This window comes from Festucalex cinctus, chromosome 11, assembly GCF_051991245.1.
Source record: "Festucalex cinctus isolate MCC-2025b chromosome 11, RoL_Fcin_1.0, whole genome shotgun sequence".
In the NCBI taxonomy this organism is placed as follows: domain Eukaryota; kingdom Metazoa; phylum Chordata; class Actinopteri; order Syngnathiformes; family Syngnathidae; genus Festucalex; species Festucalex cinctus.
In genome coordinates, this window is record NC_135421.1 from 2,120,647 (window position 1) to 2,143,115 (window position 22,469).

A 22,469-nucleotide genomic window follows, 5' to 3' on the forward strand; every position below is an offset into this window, starting at 1 on the left:
ACTTCAATGTGGGCAATGGCAGTGAGACCTGGAGGAGCGTGATTGGGAGGAACGGCCCCCCCGGTCAGAACCCGAGTGGTGTTTTGTTATTGGACTTCTGTCCTTGTCACGGATTGTCCATAATGATCACCATGTTCAAACAGAGGGGTGTCCATATGTGCACTTGGCACCAGGACACCCTAGGTCGCAGTTCGATGATCAACTTTGTAGTCATGTCGTCGGATTTATGGCCGCATGTTTTGGACACTTGGGTGAAGAGAGGGGCGGAGCTGTCAACTGATCACCACCTGGTGGTGTGTTGGCTCCGATGGTGGGGGAAGATGCGGTCCGACCTGGCAGACCCAAGCGTATTGTGAGGGTGTGCTGGGAATGTCTGGCGTGTGTCAGAAAGAGTTTCAACGCCCACCTCCGACAGAACTTCTCCCTTGTACCGGGCGAGGCGGGGGACATTGAGTCCGAGTGGGCCATGTTCCGCGCCTCCATTGTTGAGGCGGCCGATCGGATCTGCGGCCGAAAGGTGGTCGTTGCCTGTCGCTGCGGCAATCCTCGAACCCGCTGGTGGACATTTCCTCTTCTCTCTCACACCTCTCCCACTCTGGACTCTCCGTTCCACAAACTTGTCAAAGACTCTCTGGTGCCATTTATCCAAACACGGGGCCCTTTTGTTCTCTCAGCGACCAGTTGCCACCAAAGTAGGTGCGCTAACCTACACCGCGCGCAACCAAGACCGGACGTTGACCACAAAGAGACTCTTTGCTTTGCTTTTGTTTCCTTTTAGTGTTTTTTTGTTTTCTTCCTCCTCGGTGACCACACATCGCCAACGAGATCCACGACCCGTGTCACCCCACAACCAAGGCGGTGCGCTTCCAGCATGCGCAATGACTTCGAGCGCACTAGCACTGCGTCAAAACTGCACCACACCTCACCTGCTCTTCACAGACGCCCTGCCGCGGTGCAAGCTCCTCCAATGGCTTGCCTCCCCCCCACAGCAGACCTGAGCTCCAACACCTGGGGTTCGACAGCTGAGACACATCTCTCAACCCCGCCAGCCGCGGCAGAACTGAACCATCCCGAAGAAAGATCTCACTGGCCAATCGGGAGCCGAGCTGTGCAAACCCCGTCGCCTTGGAGCAACGCGCAGTGTCTTTTTCGCCCACCTGTGGAATACCTTTTGATTTGTCTTGCCTTTTTTCAACGAAAATTTATTTTTTTTGCCCCCTTTTCTTCAAAGACTTTCCCTCTGTGCACGCTTGACGCGACGCCCAAATTGTAAGTGCACGTTTTGATCACCAATTCGGCATAACACTGTGTGCAACTTACATTTCAAACATATCAAAGATCTGGCAAGTTAAATTTCTCCTTTCTTGTTTCCTCATTCGTTCGTATTCCTTTCCTATTTTCATGAGCTTCATTATATTTCTTTTCTTCTTACGGTAGAATAGTTAGATAGGCAGTGTTTGATTATTCCCGGTTGTACGTTTTACCTAGCGTTATGATAATTTGGAGGCATACATAACAGCCCACGATGTACAAAAAAGTCTCTTGGAGCCCTGTGCTAAACCAAACAGGAAATCCACCATTTTGATTTACGTTGGGATTTGATTTTTTTTTTGTTTTTTTTGTGGCCTTTCAGAGGGGTCACATTTTAACGAACTCCTACTAATTTATCCGACCGTCTTTAAATTTGGTGTGATTCATCTAACGATGTTTAGGATGCAAAGTTATCAAAAGTTTTTTATTTTGTTGCACGCCGTTGCCATAGCGATGCATTGATGCATTGCATCAGACCTGTCATGAACATGAATATTTTAGAGATTTATTTTCAATTTGCAATAAATGGCTCAATAGCGTCCTCTAGAGATTTTTATGAAGCTTTTCCAATTGTATGATTATTAGGGGTGGGACAAAAAACCGATTCGACCGAACCATCGTCAAGGGGAGCTAAACGGCCGTATTGGTAGCAGACTTGTCAACCGATACAAAATCCGCCGGGAATCCTTAGATACATTGCTTGTAAAGCTGTGGACCGGATATCGCGTTGCTGTGAATCGGTTGCGAGTGAGGCTTTATGGTTTTCATAACAATAGCAAGAGTTCTGCACCGTGCTCTACTTGTTTTGTTTACATTTCAGTAGCAGCACTATTCAAGCTACTTCCGTGTTTACAGAGAGCTAGCAAAGTAGCACTCAGAGACGCTTCATTCCCCGGATGTTGTAAACATAATGCAAAGACGTTACGCACCTTGGGGGGAGCCTACCGAGCACGGCGCGCGCGCGCACAACGAGTGACAACATGCAACAGTGGAGACAGTTAGCAGAAGCCGGTGCCGTACATCTCGGTATTTCCCATGGCTATCGAGTCCTCTCGGTGCACTTGTATGTCCCGGGCCGGCGTTGGTACTGCGCGCGAGCCAAAAAGAATAACTCAAACTTCAAACGACACAGGTATGTCCCACAGCCAACACACCAGCTAAGCTAAACGCACACTGCAAGTATCTAATTTCTCAGTTTGTGGCTCCCTGTCAATGTACACAACTAGCATGAGCAGCAGGGAACTGAGACGTCCCCGCAATTACGTCATAAAACTCAAAATGAACGACAGCCCAAAAAACGAAACAAACAGTCGTGATTCCGTGGTCATCATCGTGTCTCAGATTAAAAAAAACAAAAAAGATGTCATACATTAACCAAAAATGAATGTGATGGCAAAGAAAAACAAAAATTGTTAAAAACAAAAATTGTTAATAAAAAGGGAAATGCACTTTTGTAAATATTTTTGGATATATTAAGTTGTTAAAATGTGTTTGTTAGATTTATTGTTCCATAAGGTGGCTTCATATTTCTTTTGGCTGGACGGTAGGTTTATGTCATGTCTTAAATTTATGTTTCTGAAATACTTCACAATGTGGACATATTCTGTTTTATTGTGTTGGTGTCTTTTTAAAGGTTAAATATTTATATTTCAAATTGAATTATCAGCCTTTTGTTTTCCTGATCCTGATTTTGAATTAAAAAACAAAAAACAATTATAACTGTCAATAACAACTAATAAATATTTAAACTGATACATTTTTCAGTCATATCGCCCAGCCCTTTGTTCCGGTCCATTTAAATAATTGATTCAATATATAAAAATATAGAAGACATTGTTGTTGTTCTTTTTTTTACACATTTGTAGATACTGTAAAAATTTGTGGTGTTTTAAGATTAATGTTTACAAGCAACAAATGTCACTATAAGTTTTGAATATTGAAATTAATCGTATCGAATCGAAAATTGTATCGTTCCCATACTTAATCAAACCGTATCGAACCGTTCTGTTCTGAAAGATAATCATTTTTCAATCGAATCGCAACTTGTGTATCGAGATACATATCGAATCGGCCTCATGTCAGAGATTCCCACCCCTAATGATTATGCTAGATTTGTGAAAATTGGGACAGATATCTATCAGCCTAAGACATACAAAAAAGTATTATATAGCCATTTGCTAAACCTAACAGGAAATCCGCCATTTTGATTTTATTTTGGGAATTATGCATATTTTTGGCATTTTTTATGAAACTTTGCACACACAAGGCATGGAATAAAACATTTACATTTTAGACGGTCCTTAGGCGCTTTCACACCAAAAAGCCCAGGAACTTTGAGTTCATGGTAGAGTCAGTTCCGGGTCCGAAGAACTTGTGAGCGGCCCACGAGTTTGCGTTCACACGGCATGAAAGCAGGCAGGGTAGTTTATTCAAATGAGACTGATGACGTATGTCAGGGGAGGAAAAAAAACAGCACTACCCCGCCTGTCCAGCAAGTGGCGGTACCGGTAAAACTGAATGACAAACAACCAGTGTGACGTTGAAAAACGCGACCTTTGACCCTCCATCGCCATTTGTTATGATACAAGGCATATCATCTTTTCGTTTTCCTTGTCATGTTGTACAGAGTTGTGTTTGCAGCAATTAGAACTTCACGGGAAAGGTTGATGAGAACCATTGGGACCCGCCGTATTACCACATCAAGATGAGAAATGGGCAGGACTTGCTCACTTGGAAAGACAGTCAAACCTGCAAGCACGAAGACGTGCACTGGTAAGGTTTAAACACAATTATACGAAATTTATTTCACATCGGAATTAAGCTGTAACATGTAACGGAGCTCCCCTTGCAAGGTGGAGAACACGAAAAAAAAAATGAAGTTACAGAGTGTATTAGTGCCTTAAACACAACGTATGACTGGCGCGTTCAGTTGCACGTCTACTTGCGTGTGTCCCCGCGCGTCGGTCGTTTGTTGATATTTTGTCGTACTTTCTGCCATGAAAAGGGCAATCGCTGGAAACTGGTGTTTCCTGCCTAGTTCTCGTGCAATTCACGGCAAAATAGGGCTTGATGTCGAGTTGCTGTTCACGCTACATGTACGCTGCGTATTTCATAATACCGTTGGACCTGGACGTATTGTTAGTCTGTCCGCATGTTTTTTTTTTTTTTTTGTTCTGTTAAACACATGATTGACCGATCCAAAGTGTTGAAATGGCTTGCTTTCTTTGACGATGCACGAATGTTAGAACAAAGGTGCCGGGATTTTGGGAAAAGTGCTGATTTTGGAAGTGTCAGATTGCCTCAAGCCAGTGGTTTATCATAGGGCCATAAATTGGTGCATATTCCGCTATTTTAAGGTATTCTGTCATGTAAATCACAAGGCTGTTGCACAAAAGTAATTAATGTAGATATTAACATTTATTAATTTGTTGTGTTTCTGTTTCAGATTTGCCACTTCTACCAATCTGGGTGTGTTCCGCGCAGGGAGTGGAAGAACATCAGAACCTCTGAATGGTGGGACGCTGTAATTATGTTTGCATTACTGTTTGTCAAAAATAAAAACATTAAAAAGAATTCATTGAGCATAAGTTTTTATTCGTGTGGAAAAAAAACCAGAACCACAAAAGTGATATGAAAACAAAAGCATTTATTACTTATGCATTTGGCTTATTTGTGTCCACAAGTCTGTTTTGGACTGCCAGGAAGCCCATTTGGAACTCTCTGTCGTGCCTTTGTTCAACCAGCTCATGTGCCACGTGTTGATCTTCCTTGCGCTCCTCGCTTCTGAGGTCAACTTCCTCCTTGTGCTGCTCGCGTCTGAGTTCAAGGTCCTCCTTGTGCAACTGCATTTCTTCTAAGAACATTGCACTCGTGGACTCCCCCTTCTTTTCATCAAATTGGTGCAGGTATTCCAAAAATAGGTGGTCTCGGTCCCGTGTCCGCTAACCTATAGGGATGTAAATGTACAATGAGTGACAGTAAATACTTTTGATGAGCTTCCAGTTACATGACTTTGAACTTATTGGAACTTGACAAAGGGGCAGGAAACTCTGTTCGAGTGGCGCAGTTTCTGCTTGTGGACGGACCATCCTCGCTTGTACCTTCCTAACGCATCGACTTAAACGGTTTCAACAGATTCGTGCAATGAGTAAGAGTACAGTACAATGATTTAGGTAGGGGTAAAACACGGCACTCATGTTAATGCACTTTCATTTTTCATAGTTACAGAACAGAATATGCCACACTACATTGCCAAATATGGCGGCATGCACTTGAAGCTTTTTTAGGCAATACACACTAGTAAAATTGCAGGAATGTAACTTTTTTTTTTTCCCCTTTCTCAATGCACCATTATGAGGGAAATGAAAATTGTATATGTGAGTATGAGGATTTATTATTGTGTATGCCTATGAATTTCATGTACATACGTTAATGACAAATGCACGCATGTGTTAAGGTGCAATTGTTTACACAAGCAGGATTACACATTTTCTTTTAGTACATTCCAGTAAAAGAAAATGTGTAGTAAATTAATACATTCCAGTAATGTACTTTTTTTTTTTTTTTTTTTTTTTTTTTAATGAAATGAGTCAGTAGATATAAAGAATGGGTAGGACTAGACAAGTTTTTAACTTCTTTCTACTCCTTTGAACATGTAAACTATTATGAATGATTGCAATAAGTTTCTTCTTTCTTTTAAAATGTTAACTGCTACTCATTTGTTTATAATGTCCAATAAACAAACAAACACACTGCCTTATTCAACGAAGCAAAATTACTTGTGAGTGGGGTGTTGCTTTAAAAGTTTTAAATGAAGCTTTTGAAGTTATATAAAATGAAATGAAACATACCAGGACTGTTCAGGGAGGCATCATAACGTAAAGGAGAGCACAGAGAAGGTCCAGCTTTATTATTATTATTATTACATTATTTTTCAGTTTCCCTAGAACTGTTTATGAGTTGTTGTTGTTTTTTTTGTTTTTTTTTATTAGTTGTTAGGTGATGAGGCTAACAAGTTAAAACGTTTTAGTTACGTTGAATGCAGAGCTTTGTATTAAGGAAAAAAAAAAACCCAAAAAAAACCGAAGTGGTTGTTTTGCTTTTAACAGTGAATAGTATGCCTAGCTTCCACACGTCCTTTTCACGAAGCTTTTCAATTTCGTCACTGAAAGCAGGGCTATTTCATCGTTAGCTGCCTACAATACTTTTCGTTTACTAGGTTAATTGATTTAGGATTGATTTCACATTACATGGGCTCGGAGTTGCCCTGGATGCGTGACTTTGCCAAGCTTAAGCTAACATGCTACGCTAAAAGTTTAATGCTAGCGCGGTGTAAAAGCCACGTTGCGACCAAGCATCGACCTAAATAAATTTATATACAAAGATGTGCTTGAGGCAATTCTGTCTTACCTTCGTGTGTTAGCAAGGCTGTTGGCAATGAATCCTCGCACACTGCCGTGTCCTTGCACATTGCTTCCAGCATGGTGATTGCAGAGTCCTCCTTTGTACTATTGGTGGTACAACCCATCCGGTGGCCGAGAATGTCGTCCAGTCTTTCATACATTTATTAATTTTGCGGTCATTTCCACTGTGGTTGTTGTGGTCCTTGAGTTTCCTTTAGTCCTGTTGGAGTTTCTTTAGCTTTTCCCTCACCTGCTTTTGTGTGTGTAATGTTAACTCTGCTTGCTTCGCGGTTATTATCGTTTCTTGTTGGACTTTCGAAGTGCCGTTGGGTCTCCTCGTCCCATGTTTGCTCAGGAGAGCCTGTACTTCCTCGTCCGTCCACCTCTCGGTTTTTTAATCCTTCCATTGCCGAAATGTTTGAAGAAAAAGTCGTAGCACCCGATAGAGTATAGTAAAGAAGAAATGGCGGCTTTACCGCGGGAAAAAAAAAATCATCTAACCAAAACGACACACCTCCTCACCCAGTCAACCAATCATAACACACTAGACAACACGCCCCCACCTTGTGTAGTTCAGGGTACACCCAAATACCCTCCTCAGGCCTAGGAACTTAGGTAGTACCGTTTCGACCCCCCCAGACCCGGAACTGGTTTTGTGTGTGAACGCAAACTTTGGACAAACTCCCCCGGAACATAGGGAAGTTCCTTCATAAGTTCCTGCGGTGTGAAAGCGCCTCTTGTTCTATATAACAGTACCCCAACGTGCCAGTACACCGACGTGCAGGTAAACACGTTTCACAATGAAAAACGATGGTACATCCTCCAAAAAATCCCAAACTTGACATGTATGTTTATAGTCAAGGCCTGAAGGTATCTCTATGACAACATTCAGTTATAGGTATATGCAGCGCCACCTAGCCCTTGAGGGATGAAAAAAAAAAAAATACCCCACTTACGGTATTTTTACAAAAATTGTAAACTCATTGTAAGTGTGATAACTAAGTAATTTATGAATATTCTTTTAGTTTCCACCACTCAAATTGTTCACTGGCATCAGACTGATCCAAACGTTTGTGCTTTTTCATTTTGTTTTATTTAATTTTTGATTGCCCCTTTGGACAATAAAAGCAACATTGTGCAATGAGTACAACAAGCGATGCTACCGCTGCGAGGTCCCTATTGTTTTTCGATCGGATTATTATTATTATTATTATTATTGGGGCCCGAGCAGCAACCGCTGCGAGGTCCCTATTGTTTTTGTAAAAATTATTATTGTGGGAATGCTGAAATTTCAACTTGCTGACAAAATTCACGCCTTTTAGGGTATTTATCGTTTGACTCCATATTACTTACAGTACTCGCATAATTTAATGTTAAAGATAAACTTTTCCCCATTCATTTTTAATGGGACTGACACTGAAATCTTTCTAAGTCCCATTTCCCACGCCCACTTCCATTCATACAACAGACCATCTTGACTGGCTTTCTGATACTGCTCAGTGGTGCAGTTGGGAGAGTGCATGTACAGTAAGCAGGAGGTCGCAGGTTCAAAGCCCACCGCCGACTGTACATTGCACATGTGTCCCGTGGCAATTATGTAAACGGACATTAAGTATAACAACTGACTATCACACCAGGAAATGCGTTATACTGACATGATGAAAGACATGTGTCCCAAATCAGCGCTGATGGCTTTCAGATGGCACTTTAAATTACAAATACGCCAATTTGCTCTGCTGCTCACAGGTCCGGTTGGCTCGCTGGGTGAGGCACTTGAGCCAGGTGCATAGCAAAGACAGCCCTACGAATGGTTCGCCGGTTCAAACCCCGGATAGAGAAACGTTTTTTTTTTTTCGTCATAATACAAGTTAACATCTATTTCGTTAAATGTCATTTGACAAACTATTTCTTCAAAATTAATCCATATTGCATAATGCATTCTATAATTTCATTGATGTGATTTAACCATTATTCAGCATCATATGTCACTTTTCAATATAGATACACTATAAGCCATGAGTTTTGAGCCAGACAAGTTAGGTCAGTGGATAGCTTAGTTGCCTGCCGCATGGAGAACTTGGGTTCCAATACAGTGCGGGTAACTCTTTAGTAGGAATGCAATATTTAATACTAATCATTGTCACTAATAATTATTTCACATCCATGTCAGTTTTGTTTCTATATTATCCGTTCTATATTCATTATTACAGTGGTACCTCTACTTACGAAATTAATTGGTTCTGGAAGAAAGTTCTTAAGTAGAAACATTTGTAAGTAGAGACGCATTTTCCATGTAAATGCCCTAATCCGTTCCAAGCCTCCCAAATTTCAGACATAAATGTTTTATAAAGCATAAAAATGCATCAAAACATGTAACAAATACATGTTACAATTAGATTATTGCACAATAAATGAGAGTTGTGCATAATGTAAATAACAAAGAATAGAGTTAAGAATAAAAATGATGGTCATTTACCTTTTTAATTGCTGTCCTCATCGTTTTTTTTGCCCTCTGGTTCATGTTCTCCTCTCTCAGAAGTGTTTTTTTTTTTTTTTTTTTTTGCCTGGTGTTTTGTAAAGAACTGATCCATGGATGTTTTTTTTTTTTTTTTTTTTTTTTTTTTTTTTTTTTAAATCCTTTGTTAATGTCCAATGCAAACATCATCTTAGTGAGCAAACGCCCGACTGGTGAACACTTTTTCTGGGCGATTCTTTTAAACAAATTCTGAAACTTCATGGAAACTTCCGGTATGGCGAGGCATCTTTTTTTTAAAAAAAAAGGCCCGTCTCGTCGCAATTAAAAACTTACAGTGCCTTCATCAATCACCAATTGTTTGAATTTTTGTACAAATTCGTTCATACATTTACGAAAAACTATCGAACACCTCATGGGCTGCGGGATGAATGATGAGGACGCTGTATAGACACCGATCTAGTATACGCTCATAAGTATGGTAAAGGTTCCTCTTAGCCAATGGGAGGCCAGAAACATGCACAAACACCGATCTAGTATACGCTCATAGATACCTATGGTAGAGGTTCCTCTTAGCCAATGGGATGCCAGAAACATGCACAAACACCGATCTAGTATACGCTCATACCTATGGTAGAAGGTTCCTCTTAGCCAATGGGATGCCAGAACGATGCACAAACACCGATCTAGTATTTACGCTCATAGGTACCTATGGTAGGAAATAGCCATAGCCAAAAGTATGTTGCGTTCGGTAATGTATTTTTACCTTTCGTATCTAGAAATTTATTTCGTAACAAGAGGCAATATTTTCCCGTTGAGGAGTTTCGTAACTCAAAAATTTCGTATGAAGAGACGTTCGTAAGTCGAGGTTCCACTGTATATCTATATTGGTAGTTATTAGGTTCCATGTTTCAAAATCGGCAAGCAGGTGGCAGCAGAGTATTAGCAATCAGCCAAGGCCATGTTGCAGACAATTCTTTTTGCCAGTGTCCATTCAGTGTTCAGCATCAGATGTCACTTTTAAATATGACTACATCATAAGCCATGACTTTTAGCCCGACAAGTTAGGTCATCGATATTATTGATACCTCGACAGTATCAATACCGGATCAATACTGGCATGAAAATATCGATCTAATTAGTTTAGTTTCAGTTTGGCTCAACTTTGTAGTAGATTGCATGAACACATACAGTATTGTACTCAAAATATATTCTGTTGTTTGTTTTTATATTTGTTGTTGTTCACTACAATTACATAAAATGTCACAATCATTTAACTACAAATAACTACCTAATAATTACTAGGTAATACTACTACGACTACTACTACTACTACTACTATTATTACTAGTAATTAATAGGTAATTACTTTGTAATTTTCACAGTTTCTTTGTTTCCTTCATTAGCATTCAGCTATTAGCATTCGGCTTAGCATTCAGCTATTAGCATTCAGTTTTCAGCATTCCCACGCAATTTCTCCAGAAATTGCTTAGTCTAGGTATTAGGGCCCGAGCAGCAACCGCTGCGAGGTCCTTCTTGTTTTTGTAAGAATTATTAGGGCCCGAGCAATGACCGCTGCGGGGTCCCTCTTGTTTTTGTAAAAATTCTTCTTCTTCTTCTTTATTCTCCGTAAACGCATTTTTGAGGACCTAAACATTTACGAAAACTCACCGAAATTTGCACACTCTTCGGGCCCGGCGAAAAATGTGATATTCTGATGTCCTAACAACGAGACTCTATAGTGCCCCCTAGCATAAAAAAATAAAAACCAATCCCGGTACGTTTGACCTAGAGCTACGAAAATTGGCAGGCACGTGTAGCACCCCGGGACGCACAAAAAGTCAATTGGGACCATGTAGCTAAAACGTACAGCAAGTGAGTTATGAATTTTTGAATGTCCAATTTTGGCCCATTTTTGCACATTCACTGTGGTCATACTTTTCCCCACTTTGCAAACAGTTTTAATCGAATTGACTTCAAACTTGGCATGTATCATCTCAAGACCTGAGACAACAACTGGGCAAAATATCTAGACTTTTCGGAATACTATATGACGGGGCGGGGCATCAAATATTGCCTTTAAAATTTCATTTGTCCAAGAAGACAAAATGCTTAATAACTCCCCATGTACAAGCTCCAAAAAATCTCAAACTTCTCATGCAACTTCATAGTCACGGCCTGAAAACATCTATTTAATAAAATTCAGTTATACATATGGCGCCACATAGTGGTGACAATAAATGTCATAATTTACGTTTTTAGCTCGTTGAAGGGATCCAGTTGAAAATTGGTCAGAAACACCTTAACATGTTGATCATGGCCCACACCGAATATTGTAAATTTTCGCCAAAGGGCGTGGCCTATACAGTGCCGCAAAGTCTGATAATTTTTCGTGAGAATAAAAGCTGCTTTAACTTGACCCAGATGGTCCAATCTTCTCAAAATTTCACACATTTGATGAGAGTCTAGCCCTTAAAACATCTACGAACTTATATTTCATCGTACTGATAGCGCCACCCATTGGAAAAAATTTTTCTTACGATTTTTCTTCTACGTTTTTCTCCAACCACGTTAACTGGACCTACCTCATATTTGCTCAGATGAGGGTTTCGGCCTTCATGATGTCACAACACGAAGTTTGTGAGTTTTCCCAAATCGCTGTGGCCGTGGCTAAGCGCTGTTCGCCAAGAAAACAACGCCAATTTTGAGGGCCGAAACATGCACAGAAACTCATGAAACTTGGCGCACACATCTTGCCTGGCAAAATGAGCAGTATTTTATTGTGGATTGTGCTATTTTTACAAAAATGACTCAATAGCACCCCCTAGAAATTTTTAATGAAGCAGCCCCGGTTGTAGGTTTAAGCAAGATCTTTGGAAATTTTTAGGTGTATGAGGGAGCCCAAGACCTACAAAAAAAAAAAAAAAAAAAGTCTCTTGGACCTATATGCTAAAATTAACAGGAAATGAGGTACGAATTTTTGAATGTCCCATTTTTTACGATTTTTGCACATTTACAGGGGGCATACTTTTGTCCACTTCTCCTACACGTTTCATCCGACTGACTTCAGTCTTGACCTGGACCATGTCAAGACCTGAGCCAAAGACAGGCGGAAAAATCTTGACTTTTCGGAGTAATATATGATAAGGGCGGGGCATCAAATTTTGTGTTTCGCAATGAAAAAGGATATGCTAAATAACTCCCCGGTATATGCTCCAAAAAATCCCAAACTTGACATGTATGTTTATAGTCAAGGCCTGAAGCTATGTCTATGACAACATTCAGTTATATATGCAGCGCCCCCTTGCCCTTGAGGCATGAAAAAAAAATACCCCACTTACAGTAATTTTACAAAAAATGTAAACTCATTCTAAGTGTGATAACTAAGTCATTTATGAATATTCTTTTACTTTCCACCACTCAAAATGTTCACTGGCATTAGGCTTATCCAAACATGTACTTTTTTTATTTATTTTTGATAGCCTCTATGGACGTTAAAAGCAATATCGTGAATGAAGGATATGCTTAATAACTCCACGGTACATGCTCCAAAAAAATCCCACAATTGACATGTATGTTTAGAGTCAAGGCTTGAAGGTATCTCTATGACAACATTCCATTATATATACAGCGCCACCTAGCCCTTGAGGCATAAAAAAAATACCCCACTTAACGGTATTTTTACAAAAATTGTAAACTCATTGTAAGTGTGATAACTAAGTCATTTATGAATATTCTTTTAGTTTCCACCACTCAAAATGTTCACTGGCATCAGACCTATCCAAACATGCATACTTTTTTATTTAGTTTGATTTAATTTTGATAGCCTCTATGGACAATAAAAGCAACATTGTGCAATGAGTACAAGCGATGATGGGTACATATATTTTTACATTAAAAAAAAAAATCAGGGCAACTTATTGCCTAAAAAAAAAAAAAAAAAAAAAAAAAGGATGCTGATTTTTGCAGATCTTAACGTTCACCAAAACCCATTGAGCTTGACACATTCATCACACCTGGCAAAGAAAATCCACATGTAAAGGTTTATCATGCCATTTTCAAAGAAATTCTGCGTCCAATGTGACAGTACCCCAACGTGCAAGTACCCCAACGTGCAAGTACCCCAACGTGGCACGGGCTGCGAGGGCCCTTTATAGCTGCTCGCAGCTCTAGTGTTATGTTTGTTTTTTGTGTTTCTGTAAAGCGCTTTGAGACAGCTCAGGCTGTTTGAAAGCGCAATATAAATAAACTCGAGTTGAGTTATAATTAAAATCAATAATTTTTACTTTCAATTATAACTCTTGATAAAAGGTCGAAAACTGCATTGTGCAGTCCCACCTACTTCAAATCGTGTTATTTTACTTTACTTTGCACAACAATTAAGTGTAATTTGCTTTCCAGTCCTCTCATTTGACTTTTACTTCCCACAATTTCCTGTTCGGTGGGTCTCCAGTGTACCGATGAATCATAATATCTCTGCCTGGTCGTGAGCAACACCATGCTGAGCAACAAGGCGTGATTGGAACATGAAAGTGGAAACACCTATTGCAATTGCAGCAGCTATGTAACATCATGGCGCCCATGTGACCAGCAGTTGACCAATCACAGCGCAACCTCTGAAACCGAGCTCTGGCCGGGATGCAGATATGATGACGTCAGCAAAATCCGCTTCCACGATCGACGGTAAATATCAATACCTTCGGCAAAATTTATACCTTATATCGCCCAGCCCTAATTAATTGTCATAGTAATAGCATTTCGTAGCTTGTTGCTCTCCACACTAACCTTTCCGCACATCTAGCCAAACATCTGTGAGAAGTGTACTGTATCCCGAAGCACTAATTCTGGTACTTTGCGGCTCTGCATTTCACATTAGTTCTCTAATTAGCATTAGCTTCTCCATCTTCACATGATCTCTCCGTTGCATCTCTTTGGATAACCTAGGGTAAACTACCCCTAACCCATCTTCCATCATGATCTCTCTATCTTTAAGTTATCTCACCATACATGTCAGTGAAGGGTGTGGCTATGGTCAGTATGCAAGCTGGTGATCATATTCTTTGACGTTCCAATTTTTGTTGAGAAATTTAATTGGCTCATCAGCAAATTGGAGTTAGCGTCCTTAAGTTTGTCTTTGTCCTGGTATACCCAGTGGGATGAAGTGTGAGCCTTTTCAGCTTTATCCCCCATTGTTGTTGACAAAACACATCCCCTTTCCTTGATTCCTTTACTTTTAGATTCTGTGTGCAACGTGTCTTATTTTGAATCTGTTTGCATGAAATTTTGACCAAATCTTCATTACAATCACAAGACACAAAAAGCACATATGTGTTACTGGGCTCCAGCATAGGTGTGACTTACGGAAGTTGAGATGCAATATCTAATGCAGTGCTTGTTAATTATTTTCTGCCATGCCCCCCCCCCCCCCCCCCCCCAGTAAGAAGAAAACATCTCACGCCCCCTCTGCCTCCCCCACCCCCACCTCCACGCGACTATAAATAGTTTAATTTGTCTATAAAATTGTTATAAGCACACGTCTGCATAACACTGTATCCGTATTAACGTATAAGAGAATAAAAAAATAAAGAAATATGGACCAACATACAACAAAGAATAGCTTTATTAACTGTAACAGAAAAGATTTAAAGTGCATCTGAAATTCAAAAATAAAATAAAATCCTTAATTAAACTATAAACATTTTTTGACTGACCATGTCAAACCATATGATACGGAAAAATAAAATTACATAAAATCAATAAATAATAATGCATTCAAACTGATCAACATTAACTCAGGAGCACAGTATAAAATAAAATAAAAAAAATAACCTTCAAAACAAAAATATAAAATAATTTGTGCTGATTTTTTTTTTGCTGTGTGCAAAGCGCGCATGTTCAGTGCAAACAATACCCCTACACCACCGAGCGCACACTCTGCCAATAATGAGAGCGCCACTGCCCCCTAATGTAGTGGAGGTGCAATTGCACTTTATTCTAGGACAGTAAAAAAAATAAAAAAATACAAATAAAAAAATAAAAAAGCATGTTCCCCGAGATCAAACACCAAAAACACCACAAAATAATGGTGTTAACTGAACTACACATCTGCAACTCAGACTCGTAAATCCCCCCTGCGTCTTGTTGCTACGAACCACTCAGAAAAGTGCTGCTTACAAAAACATTTGAAACCCTTTACTCAGATATCGATTTGTCACCATGTTGAACAATTTTACCTAATAAATATCACTAAGCAACTTAATTAGTTTTGATTGAAGATACAACAGCTTCCTTGTACTTCAATGTGCAGGAATTTACATGGCTTTCACAAATAGTCTTGCTCATGTAATAATGTACTTCATTGGCTCAGTGACTTTCAGTTCATTGTTTGGTACCTCATCTGACATACAATTGTTACCTTCTTGCAGAGACTCGTACAGGAAATGACCATGGAGGAACATGAAGATATCCAAATCCAGCTGATAGACTGACACCAAGAAATACTTTTTCACACATTGTTGGCACATCAGCACCACCATGATTTTCCTGTACCTGGATCCCAGACTGCAGAACCTTGGTGGACTTGTGGCAAATAAGTGACACTTTCCCAGATCCTCGAGGACAATACCATGGTTTTTTACCTGGCATATAATTACTCCATGTCTGACACTGTTTGTTGTAGTTTGTATAACTTGTATATTGTTGTGTGTTAATTTGTACATTTTGAATAATTAAAAAATATTATTTCCTTTGGTGTCAACATGCAGTGTTCATTCGACACCTAACCTAACACTATTTTACATGTCCAGAAATATAAAACATTAAAAGCCTGGAGAATTATTATAAATGCTTGCAATGACAAGGAATTCTTCATTGACCAATGAATGTAAGGTACAGTACATGAAAATGAATAAATAAAATAAAGTAAAATAAAAGTCTACATGAAATGAACATATTAACTAAAAAAAAAAAAAAAATGCTGTTAGAATATAATGAGATACATGAATTGCAGTTGTTCCAGAACTTTACCAATACGCTGTGCATTTCAATATATGGAAAATAGACATAGAGGTTTGGGCCAAAAGTAGTGTTACAGAGCAGGTATGTGTTGTACACAGCTAAAATATCCGATTATCTCAATACCATGATGTTTTTTTTTTTTTTTGTGCTGACATTGTCCCCCATTAACATTGCAACAATCCTCAAACTCTCCCGAACACATAGTATGATCTGTAACACTACTTTTCGCCTACTTTATGGTGTTATTGGGGCAAAACTAAAGAAGGGTTGTCCATTGATTGTGTGAACAGACTGCAATAATAATGAAGTCACTTCAATGTTTGCTGGTTTTATTAAGTTTGACATGCTCCTTGACTGCACAAGTACATGTTATGGAGTGAGGGCATGTTCCCACCAACGATGATATATTCTTCAAAGGCTTGCTGAGGAAAGTGAGGGGGAAGGAGTCACTCTATGGCTTCAGACACCTGGTCAGCAGGTCCTGTGTAAAACAAGTGGTGCTTGTCCATGTGACCATTCCGTATTGCTTCACACAAAAAGTTAATGTAGTGTGCAAAGCCGTCCATATGTAAATGACATACTAAGACGTCGGCTGACTTCAGTTTGTTGCAGCTCAGATATGGTAGGTGGAGATACTGGTGGTACAACACCGAAGCCTTCCGGGGTCCTCCATTCAAGTGTCCTCATTCGGGGCATTCCAATTTGGCTGCTGACTCTCCCGTTGATTTTTTTTTTCTTGCAGGTCGGTGATGTATTTAAACGGTGCATGAATGCTTGCATACATCAGAATATGGTTCTGGAACCCCTCAAGTTTGGCTGTTGATCTAGTGTGACACAAACAAAAACAAAATTTAAAAAAAATAAAATAATTGATTATACGACTATATGTCACCACCTTTCCAACAAAGCCCCCAAAATAGAGGTAAGATCTTTTGGGGCCCAAAACATTGTATGAGCTAGATAAAAGTAACTTGACTGCATACAATATGCAAAGGCTGCTTGCTTGTCGAGTTTCTGTGGAAAACGTAGCAGCCTGTAAATTCTTGTGCACCCAATTACACAATGGACCAGTACACACTTGAGTGAGAGAGTTCAGACTCTAGCAGTGCTTACGGTACAGCCAGGATTTAAGTCCAGAAAGTTATTCCCTGCCGAAAATTAATTTCGAGAACACTATTTTCACCAACCACAACGAAAATAATAATTTTCAACTCCTCCACTTGAATTTGGGCAAATATACCTCCAAAATCACAGTTATATGACATTACACAATAACTTGCGCATTTACTCTGAATATAACGTGCCAGCGGGAATCTTTTTTTTTTTTTTTCAAAGCAAAGCAAAGCAGCTACAAAACGAAATCGTTCGAGTGGTGCGCAGTTGCTAATCAACAGCTACAGTGATCGTAAAACAATAGTACGAACATCGTATTAATTAGTACGGTGCATACTTTTTCTCTCGCTCTCAAAACGTAAACACAAATGTACTCTTACTTACCGGTCAAGTAGAAAGTAGTCGAAGGCACCGGCATGTCCCAAACCTAGTCTGTTCCTCATTTCTCTCCAGCTGGCAAATGCGGCTACAATATAAAATCTTGTTTTGTCGCGCTAAAATAAAATAAATTCCCAAAGCAATTGTGATGCTTGATAATGCTCTCTTCGGGGACCGGAAACTCTTCTTCTTCGTTTACATGCGGTCGCCACACAAACCGGAAGTGCGTCTGCAAAGGCGTTCCAAAAACACGTTAGGAAATGGATTGCTGAAATTTGTCTTTGACGGCACCCGTAGCAGAAAGATGGCGGCAAAACATGGCGGACACTAGCAGGCGCGGCACGGTCATGTAAAATAATTAGTGATTTATAGACTTACCGTTATATTTTTTAAAAGTATGTTTATGCGATACAACATATCGTTTTACTTACTACTAACACAAACATTTTTTTTTTAAATGAATGACTTTTTATTTCACCACTAGATGCCACTGTATAATACTGAGTGTACCTTTAACGTTCAAGAATAAAATGTTTTCTTTCCTTGAAGTTCAGTGACCATTGTGTATTTAGTTTTTCTTCCTTTCACAGGAAGGTATCATCAATTTTGTCAGTGTTTGCATGTTTACGGTAGCTTACCTTGTCAAGCATGTGATCTCGCTCTTCTTCCACAGCTGAACACCATGCTGTCATATCGTTCTTTGTTTTTTGAGTCACTGTGACCACCGTCACATCAGAGGTTGGAGCCTCGGGAAACAGGTATTGCAGATCTAGTTATCACAAAATTAAAAGAAAAAAAAAAGAATGAAAAGAGAAGAAAAAAACACTAGTAACAATGCTTAGGACAGCATGAGATTCCTGCTGTTCAAATCAAGTTAAACAGGAGGAAATAACTCCTTTACATTTTCCCCACTTCAATGAGACATATGACTATGACGTTCTAGTTTAAAACCAAGGAAATGAGAAATAATGCATCAATGATTTCACTGATAATGATGATGAGTAATAACGAGCAGTAATCATTTGGTCCATCCTAATTTCATTCATCAAATCAGATGACAACATATGGGCACATACAGACCTATTTTGCCTAAAAAAATAGGACAATAACAGTTTCCGTTTACAATTTGACTGGAGGACGTGTTTGGACTGGTCACCGCAGTAGCGCCCTGTGCACAAACATCGAGACACGCCAATCGACATCCACACTTTAATTGTACATGTGCAATCAAACACCTGTGATGGTTCACAGTCAAGTGTCAAACAGACACTCAAATTTATCAGCCGCACACTTGCGTGCAAACTCAGTTTACAAAACGTGCGACCATACGGCAGCCGAAAAGTCATAACACACAACGATAAAGTTTGTTTTAAAACCAAGATCTAACAGATTGAACATGGTATCATGATTTGTGACGGCTCTGCATCTGGGGTCAGATGGCGCTGTTTTATTTTATCAAGAATAATAATATTCAAATGAATACCAATTATGTTTGTAAGGCAGGGGTGTCCAAACTTTTTAATTTGAGGGCCACATACAGAAACTCAGAAGGATGCAAGGGCCACATAATGTTATGAAGAGAAATTGTGCTTAGTCCTAAAAATGGTACAAATAATTAATTTGTGCTTTTGCACATTTAGAAAAATACTACAGTATATAAACCAATTTATTTGTAAAAGAGCTTAAGCTTTGAGCCACTCAAATCACAGTGGACATGTCCCAAGCTGTTCTCAATGGACAGTTGGACACCATGGGGCCACATTAACTGGGCCCATCATACAATTAAAATACAGGAATGTAACGATCATCGGCCGGTTGTAACTTTTTGCAACCTCAGTTCCAAAGGAACTCCACTCCTGTGTCCTGGACATGCCACCGTGGGGGTTGGGGAGGACAAGAACATCCCCCACAAACAGCCACACGTTCTGACTGCCCCCCCCCAAACACACACACACACACGTCAGAAAAGTCAAAGCCTTCTGAGAAACTTGACTGTATTATTCTACAAAAGAACAATGAATTATGAAATGTTATGTTTGCCATTTGAAACGTTGACTCCATGAAATGGCATGAAAATGTTCCATTGCAGTGGCAGATTCTCCACTAAACTTTCATGTGTATGCAGGTTTTAACAGTGTAAGATAGGTAACATTTCATTTGAGGTATGCAATTGTACGTGTTGCATTGATTGAATTTTGATCTTAGAACCTCGGTAAACATGAGATCCAGATTCAATCTGATTAGTCTCTACCAAAACCCTCTCCAAGCTGGTAACTTTCCGCTTTGGTCTTACCGGGCCCCTGTTGTGGAGCTAGGCTGCCGCCCTCCCAATTTAAAAGCACGCTCCCTGCTTGCTTCTTTTTCTTTTCGCTGCTTCTCTTTCCGCTGCTCTTTCCGGCTGCTCTCCCTGGCTGCTGGCCCCCCTCTCCATCTTAGCTGCCAGACAAAGGGCTAGCCCAGCTAGCTTAACCTCCAGCACACGGCAACGCACGGAAGCCATCGCATGTTGATTGTGGGTGCCATGTTGGTTTGATTTAAGAAATCCATCACCTTGGTTAAGACCATTTCTCTTTTCTTGTTTTCTTTTCCTTTGATGATTTCATTATTTTAGTTCTCGTTTTATTTCCCATCACAGTAGTTAGTTTTGCTTCTTTAAGTTCTAAGTAGATTTTCCCACCAAGGTTAGAGAATAAACGTGCACAAAACTCAAAACCTGGTTTTACTGTTGTGCGTGTGTTTCATCAATTTATAGTGACCTCTAAGCTGAACAAAGAACTCAGAAAATTGTAGTAAGGGTACAACCTTCATTTTAATGACTGATTCAACGAGGTTCTCATCTGTTATCCTGATAAAATTATCAAAAAGAGATGTGGTGCTCCGCAGGTAAGTTCAAAATTAATTTAAACATTAAATTTAAGTCTCCTTCAATTAATGAGCCAATTGATTATTAATTTAATAATCAACAATTATTCATTTAAAAATTAATTGGACCGATTTCCCTTACAGGAATAATGTCAGGTTACGTCAAGACCCAATCAACGTGCTCAGTTTTGGCGGACGACAGCTGCAGTAGACAGCAGTAAGCTGGACTGGTTTTCATCGGGCGAAAAAAAAAAAAAGACTATATGTAATAGCAAACCAACAGTATGAATTAAGTAGATTAGTTGATGTCATCGTTCAAGAGAGAGAGGCAGCGTTGAAGAAATGGCAAACACTGCAGCACTTATCAAAGAAGCTTGTGGCTCAAGTGGAGGTGAGCGTTTGCAAGTGACCACCTTATACACCTTATAACACAGCTTGACAGCACACTTTTCAGTAATTTCAGTAAATCATTTTGATTTGCTGAATTTGAAGCCGCAAATAAAATCTGGCCAATCAGAAATAAAGTTAAGATAGAAACTGAGCTGAATGAACAGCATTGGTGAGTAGCATTTTTATTTTGAAGTTGAACCATTCGAAGGTTTTATTCATAGCCTTAATTTGTAAGGCTATGATTAAATGGTAGGCTACTTCATTATATAGCGATTTTTCCACCAGATTGTGACCTTCAATAGAATTAGAATTTGTGCATGTAAAGTGCCCACTGTTGTGCCGCACTTAACTTTTCATGCCAGAGACGCCACTGCTCATGAGACAAAAAAAAAAAACTCACCGAAAATTACGCAAACTTATGGCGCCAGGCTTTAGTTACAGCGGTGATGTTCCTGCTCTCCCGTTTCCCTCCTTCCGCTCCGTTTCAATGAGCATTTAAATCGTAGCTTTCACGATTACGTAATCGCATTTTGTCAAATCGTGATTTAATTGCAAATGCAATTAACCGTTAAGCTCTACATTTGAGACATAACATCCATTATGAATATATTTACCTGTCACAGGCCACACCAAATGGCAAATAATCTTTTAATTCACACAAAATTATTAAATCAAATTTCCCACTTCGGTAATGACTTTATTTAAACGAAAATATCACAAGGAGCAGCAATAAAATAACCAAACTTTGACTGATGCCTCAGATGACGAATTGGAAGCTCAATGTGAACTTCAAAGTTGAGGCTGAATTCATCTGTTGAGATGTCAAACTTCCTAAACTTTTAAAGGGTTCAAATCTCGGATGATGGCCTTATCTGCTATTGGAATTTCCTTTCCAGTGATATTTTAACACTGAAAATTTGGGGTCGATAAACTTTTTCTAAGGTACTGGTTGCTATGGACATTTGAAAGATGCAAAGACCAAAACCTTAAAACAGTTTTTCTCAAAACTAGAGATTTTAACCTACCTACATTAAACTTGCTGTAACTGTCAATTTTTGAGGTACGCCCATGTCTAATAGGTCATTTTAAAGGGAATTAAGTGTTGAATTTGAATATATGAATATCTCAATTTTGACTTTTTTTTTTACTCATGTAGAGCCGGTCACATATGGAACAATAACAGCATGTTAAATGATGTGATAGGGCTGCATTTTCATTGTATTCATTCAGCGGCGCAGCGCCGCTCCTTCAATCCGACCCAGCGCTCCTTCAAGCCAGAAAAAAAAAAAAAAAAAAAAGTGCGCCTTTTGTGTATGTGAGTTCTGAAGTGAAGACGTAACCATTCCACGAAAAATGATCCCCGACGACGGACTTATAAATGTCCATGGCCTTGACACGTTGGACCATACGTATTTACTTCCGTGCAAACAGCGTTGTGAGTGACGTTGTATCTTCTCTGCGCATGTGGGTCATTTTGTGGACACCTAGCGTTCACACAGCAGACAGACTGAGGTCGCAATTAA

The 22,469-nt window shown here is 39.5% G+C and overlaps 1 protein-coding gene and 1 long non-coding RNA gene across 7 annotated transcripts in view; both read right to left on the reverse strand.

Moving 5' to 3' along the window:
- The window catches only part of LOC144030661 (methylmalonic aciduria and homocystinuria type D homolog, mitochondrial-like), a 167,251-nt gene that overhangs the window by 33,799 nt on the left and 110,983 nt on the right, over window positions 1-22,469 (reverse strand). For 3 of the 6 annotated variants that reach the window (XM_077537134.1, XM_077537135.1, XM_077537136.1), the window contains one exon: window positions 18,333-18,463. In XM_077537134.1, coding sequence (XP_077393260.1) covers window positions 18,333-18,463 — 131 coding nt within the window. Of the gene's footprint in view, window positions 1-14,788; window positions 17,924-18,332; window positions 18,464-22,469 lie in introns of those variants that run through there. The other 3 variants (XR_013287312.1, XR_013287313.1, XM_077537137.1) reach the window with 3 other exon arrangements.
- Window positions 4,938-9,250, reverse strand: LOC144030664 (uncharacterized). Its single transcript, XR_013287314.1, has 3 exons — window positions 6,721-9,250; window positions 6,162-6,215; window positions 4,938-5,257 (listed from the first exon to the last, which is right to left on the reverse strand). It is a non-coding gene; the product is annotated as an uncharacterized LOC144030664 (long non-coding RNA).